We start from the raw sequence: 5,603 nt of genomic DNA on the forward strand, positions 1-5,603 counted from the left end.
ACGCCCACCTCACCCTCCCTACCCCCCCCCCCCCCCCCCCTCCCCTACACCCTTTGCTCATGCGCCGCACCGACTCGGGCTCAACAGCCATGCGCGAGCTGCTGTGCCCGGGCAAGCCGCAGCCACCACGCCCACCGCCAACGGACCAGGCTGCACGCCGTGAGCTGGCCCATCCATACCCATACGCCACAGACGCAGCACTGCCGTTGCCAGAGCCGACATCGCGTGCCCCGCCGCCGCGTCTGGAGCCGCATCACCAGCGGCGATCATCGCACGGGCCGCTCTCCAAGGACTTTGACGGGCGGCTGCGGGCAGCGTCGATGCTGCGCAACTCGGCGTACGAGACCGCGGTGGCGGCAGGCGCCGAGCCGGTGGCAGCGATGGCCACCGAGCCGCCGCCGATGCGCCGCGCCCGACTGCAGCGTGCGGCGTGGAAGCGGGCCGATCGCGTCCGTGCCGCCCGCGCTGTTCGCGCCCCGCACGGCCTAATGCCGCACTGCTTTGATCCGCACGCAGAGGTTGCCGAGTCGTCGCTGGTGGCGCTCCGCTCCCGCATTCGCGCCTCGGGCCGTCTTGACGACGTCCTGCACTCTCGCAGGCTCGAGCGCGCCATGGCGCATGTCTCTTTTGCCTCGTCGCCGAACCAGTCGTTGGACAACATCGAGCCGCCGCTCTCGCCGCGATCGGTGGCAGCGTCCGATTCGGCGGCGTCGACGTCGCCGGACCACATCGCCGCGCCGGGCCCGCGCTCGCGCTCCTCGTCCAAGCTCATCAACACCCGCAAGCAGGCCCAGGAGCGCGACCGCGCCGCCATCCGCTTTGTCTCGCTCGCTCGCAAAGCCAAGGACGCCGCCCGCCGCGCCGGCATCCCGCTCGATCCCGACCTCGACCTCGACAACATTGCCGCCATCGACATCACCTTTGCCGCCGACGACGCCTCGTCTGAAGCCATCCTCTCCTCCAACCTCTCACCACCTCGCCGCACCAGTCACGCACGCCGGATCTCGATCTCACGGCCTGCCACATCCGGCCTCGCCTCGTCCCAGCCAGCACCATCAGCGCTCGCTCCCCACGAGACAACGCCGCCGCCGTCGCCTCCACCCGAGCCGACAGCCCGAGCCACTCCAGACCCATCAGTTGGGCCCGAACCGGAGCCCAAGCCGTCGCCACAAGCCGAGCCAGCAGATCCAGCTACCCTCCCTCCAGAGGCCTCGCCGCGGCACTACAACCAGCGGCGCAAGAGCTACACACCCTCGTCCCCGGCGCGTAGCTCGTCGCCAGCTCCGGGCACGACCGGTCGATCGATTGTCCGGCGCCGTCGGGCCAACTCGAGCCTCGCTGCTCCATCGCCGCGCGCGCTGGCTGCTCCACCACCAGCGAGACCGGTGGCGGTCATCGACCGGTCCATTCCTGTTGTCCGGCGCAACGCGCCGCGGGCTCCGCTCACACCCGAGCCGCAGCCGTACGTCGTCCCGGCCGTCCACCGCGTCTCCGCCGTCCCACAGCTTGAACTTTCGCCGGCTACCGCCGCCTCGATGCACGTCTCGGTAGACTCGACCGGCCGTCGCGGGCCCGACTACGTCCGAGCGCTCAAGATCTCAGCACCGACCTCGTCGTCCGCCGACACCACCGCTGGCGACGCTCTCCCAGCCACCAGCGCTGGCCCGGCGCGGATGGACACCGGGTTCTCCGTCCGCGACTCGATCGCTCTCGACCTCCCCACCACTCCCAACGGTGCACCCACCGTCCACGCCTCGCCCGATGGCTTCTTTCATACCGCCATTCACCAGCCCGCTTCCCCGCCTGGTCCGTAGCTGCTGTTGAAGCTGACCCACCTCACTCCCCATGCGCCCCCTCGTCACACCCGCGCTACGCAAGGCGGTGTTCTCGCTTGGTCCGGCATGTGACACGCCTGCGGCGCTCCGTTCCCTCTTCCGTGCCCCTCCCGCTGCCCTCGCCCCCGTCGTTCGCCTCGACCTGGCCCGTGGCGGGTGGCGGGCGACGTCGCCGCCGCCGATCCCGCGCAAAGCGGCTGCTGCTGCGCACCCGGCACCGCGGGCTCTACTTGCGCTCTACGCGCAATTGCGGTATCACGCCCGGCTCGCCGATCGCGCACGTGCTGCCGCCGATGGCATGGCCGCCGGCCGGACCACCCCGCTCTGGATTGACCTGCCGGACTCGGCGCCGCGATCAGCCTGCCATGCCCGGCTTGAGCTCTTGCCGCCCGGCTCGGAGCTGCGGCTCGCTGCCGGCCGCAACAACGAGGCACTGTTCATTAGAGGTCAGTGCGCGCAAGCGACGTTGGCAGCAGCACGACCCAAGGACGTGGTTGTGTTTGATGGCGGCGCGCTGACTGCACGGGTGACCGGTACCTCGCCTCTCGGCGTCGTCTCCGCCAGAGTGCTCCCGGCGCCCGGCGCTACGAGCCCGGCACTGCCGCTGCATGCTGAGATGGGCCTCGTCCGGCATCTCAAAGGCGGACAGGTGATGGACCTCTGCCCGCCGCCGTCGCTCCTGTGGGACACCGTCCCGTTTGCCAAGCGCCTCAAGCCGGAGTTTGTCAGCGTCTCGGCTGCGGTCCTCGCCGCCGAGCCGGAGACGCTGCCTCGGCTGCGCGAGGCGCTGGCAGCGCCCACACTTGCCGCTGAGCACGAGTGGGTTGAGCATGCTCGCGGCGCCGGGACGGCGAAGCGCGGGCTGGCCCAGCTCCCCCACGTCCGCCTTGCGTTGAGGCTCGACTCGCTCGCCGGTCTTAACGCGCTACGCCATGCCCCACAGCTCCTTGAGGCTGCCGACGTGCTGATCTTTGACACACGAGCTGTACTCGCGCCGCTCATCCACCCGTCACAGCCGAACAAGCCCCCTCGTCCGGCGGCGGTCGCCGACGCTGCTGCTTACGTCGAGCACCTCGCTGACCGCGCCCGCGCTTCCGCGATGCCCGTCGTTCGGGTCTCCCACGCGCTCGACAGCCTCATCCATCCGCAGGCTACCGTGCCGGCACCCGCTGATCTCACCTTGCTGCTCGATGAGCTCTCACGTGACGGCGCACGTGGATGTGACGCACTTGCGTTTACGTCTGTGGCGAGCTTTGGCTCTCACGCCGAGGTTGCGGCCGCTACCTGGGGTGCCCTGGCCGCACACACAGCATCGCATACGCGGCCGGCCGGCGAGCCTGTCCACATGCACATCGAGTCTTGGGCGCAAGTACCCGAGCTTCTGCACGCGACAGCTGGTGGCGCCGTTGTCCACGCCACTACGCCGCACAAGACGCTCGCGCGGCAGCTACAGCTATTGTCGTTTGTTGTGCCTGAGCATGTGCGGTCAGTTTGAGTGCGAGCGGTCTGTCCCGTCAGCAGCAGCCAAAAAGCTTGCTCAAGCCGGTAGGAGCCGGGCGATAAGGGACAGCCACGGTGAGGACAGGCTCCTCGGTGAGATAGACGAGCCGCTCAAAGCGCATGGCGGTGCCAACCTTGGGCGCGGTGACGTCCATGGGGATGATGCCTGCCGCCGATGCGCCGCCACCGCCACCACCACCGCCGCCAAATGCAACATTGCTGTCGTGCCTGACTTGGCTGTCCCAGTACATCACGTTGGAAGTCGGGCCCTGCATGACCATGTCTTCGAGCGGGGTGTACGACGGTTGATATGTCGAAGAGCCGGCGTGAAAGGTGTACGACGGAACGTGGAGCATGTCGCCATCGGGCTCCTGGTAGCTGAGAGTGTCAAGCTGCGGGACGTAGATGGTTGCCCGGAGGACCATCGCCGGAAGATCAAACTTGGGCAACGGGACACGGACGGTGCCACGGTCAGCAATGGGCTCGTCGGGAACGAGGAACGTGACCTTGACCATAAATGCATCGTTGGACTTGGGGATGGGGACAATGAGCCTCTGCTGCGCGTCCTCGGCCGGTTTGACCGGGGCCGAGCGAACGGCAGTCGTCCACACCTCGGCGCTGTCAGGCAGCTCCATCCGCAGGTACTGACGCGAGTTGTTGCGGACAGTACACACGGTCTCGTAGAGGAGCTTGCCCTCCTCGGTGACGGTGATGAGGACCTCGGCGTTCTCGATGATGGCAACAAGGACGGCAACGTCGGCGTGCTTGGTCACCCCGATCTGCAGGTCGTACTGAGTCGCGAGGAACTTGTAGGCGAGGAGGATCGGCTGTGACGCCGCCATGCTTTGAACCGCCGGTGGCGACTCGCGCGAATCGATCTTGGTGATGGCCCGCCCGGCCAAGTGCTGCTGCGAGAGCTCGACGTTGGAGCGGACGGTGACGCCGATGTAGCCCTTCTCGCGGACGACGCCGCGGCAGTGGAACGAGGGCACATTGACGACCTGCGAGCGACGCTTCATCTCGACCTCGGATTCGAATCGGAGCGTGAACGTCGACTCCTTGGGGTAGCGGAGGCTGACGATGAGCACAAACTTGTTGCTGTCGTCGTCGGCCTCAGCCTTGCCGCCCCGCCCGTCGGCGTCGTCGTCGGTTTCGGGCTCGAGCTCGGCCGCAGGCACCACCTCCCACTTGCGGACCGCGACCGAGCCCGAGACGGCGAGGACCCGAACCTGCGACGGAATGTCGATGTGGAACGTGGAGACGCCGTTGTGCAGGATGGTGTACTCAAAGCTCGACGAGCAGAAGAGCACACCCTCGGTGACGGTGAGCAGGTGGTTTTGGTCGACCGTCACCACCGCCCGCCGCTCCTCACGCACCTCGGGCGCCACAAACAGCGAGTCGGACGGCACTGTTGGCTCCGAGTCGGACTCGGAGCCCTCTGACCGCACTCCGCCGAGCGCCGACGAGAGGACCGACGACATCGGCGTCGAGGCCACGCCGGTCTCACTGGGCGTCCACTGGATGTTGAGCGTCGTCGACGCTGGAAACGCCGTCCGCACCGTCGTCGACGCCACGCTCGACTCGATGGTCGTCCGCAGGCTCGGCTGGATGGTGACATTGAGTCCGGCCTCCGGGTGCATAAACGTCAGCATGTTGCGCGTCGCCCGCGGCAGCCCACTGACCATCGTCGAGTTCTTGCGCTGACTGGTGAACGGGACAAGCATCTCCATGTGAACCGAGTACACGCCCGGCACGCATGTGAAGAGCACAAATCGCGAGCCACTCACACCCACAATCCCGTCCTCGTACACAATGTCGTCGTCGCCGTCGCCACCATTGGGCGCAGTCACTCCGGGCGCCCCGGGCACCCGATCGCCGTTCCGCTCAAACGTAGCCGAGAGCAGCGTCATCGTCGTCGGCAGCAGCGGCACCGTCGTCCACTTGCCCATCTCCGTCAGGACCTCGACCTCGAGATGCATCACAAATGTCACCGCTTCCTCACCGGCCTGACCCTCCATCTCAAGCGCGTTGACTGCAGCAAAATAGATGCGATAGCCGTGAGTGGATGCCGGCTGAGGAGGACGGCTGCGAAGGAATACGGGCATGGCTGCGAAGGAATGTGGGCATGGCTGCGAAGGAATGCGGGCATGGCTGCGAAGGAATACGGGCATGGCTGCGAAGGAATGCGGTCATGGCAGCGAAGGAATGCGGGCATGGCTGCGAAGGAAAAGAAGAAATTCACTCTTCCCCCTCCCTGCCTCCCCCTCG

At 67.3% G+C, this 5,603-nt stretch overlaps 3 protein-coding genes across 3 annotated transcripts in view; 2 read left to right on the plus strand and 1 right to left on the minus strand.

The window, feature by feature from the left end:
- Positions 1–89: 89 nt before the first annotated feature.
- On the plus strand, positions 90–1,814 carry AMSG_02615 (uncharacterized protein; the record flags this gene model as incomplete). Its single annotated transcript, XM_013904066.1, has 1 exon — positions 90–1,814. The coding sequence occupies one exon, from the start codon at positions 90–92 to the stop codon at positions 1,812–1,814; it is 1,725 nt and encodes a 574-aa protein (XP_013759520.1).
- A 31-nt stretch (positions 1,815–1,845) lies between these two features.
- AMSG_02616 (uncharacterized protein) lies at positions 1,846–3,467 on the plus strand (the record flags this gene model as incomplete). Its single annotated transcript, XM_013904067.1, has 1 exon — positions 1,846–3,467. One exon carries the CDS (start codon positions 1,846–1,848, stop codon positions 3,328–3,330), a length of 1,485 nt encoding a protein of 494 aa, XP_013759521.1. The 3' UTR covers positions 3,331–3,467.
- The window catches only part of AMSG_11719 (uncharacterized protein), a 3,473-nt gene continuing 1,153 nt past the window's right edge, over positions 3,284–5,603 (minus strand). The window contains exon 2 of the mRNA XM_013904109.1: positions 3,284–5,367. Coding sequence (XP_013759563.1) covers positions 3,350–5,367 — 2,018 coding nt within the window. The 3' untranslated portion in view covers positions 3,284–3,349. The remainder of the gene's footprint in view (positions 5,368–5,603) is intronic.

The sequence above is a fragment of the Thecamonas trahens genome (genome assembly GCF_000142905.1).
Source record: "Thecamonas trahens ATCC 50062 unplaced genomic scaffold supercont1.15, whole genome shotgun sequence".
Classification (NCBI taxonomy): domain Eukaryota; order Apusomonadida; family Apusomonadidae; genus Thecamonas; species Thecamonas trahens.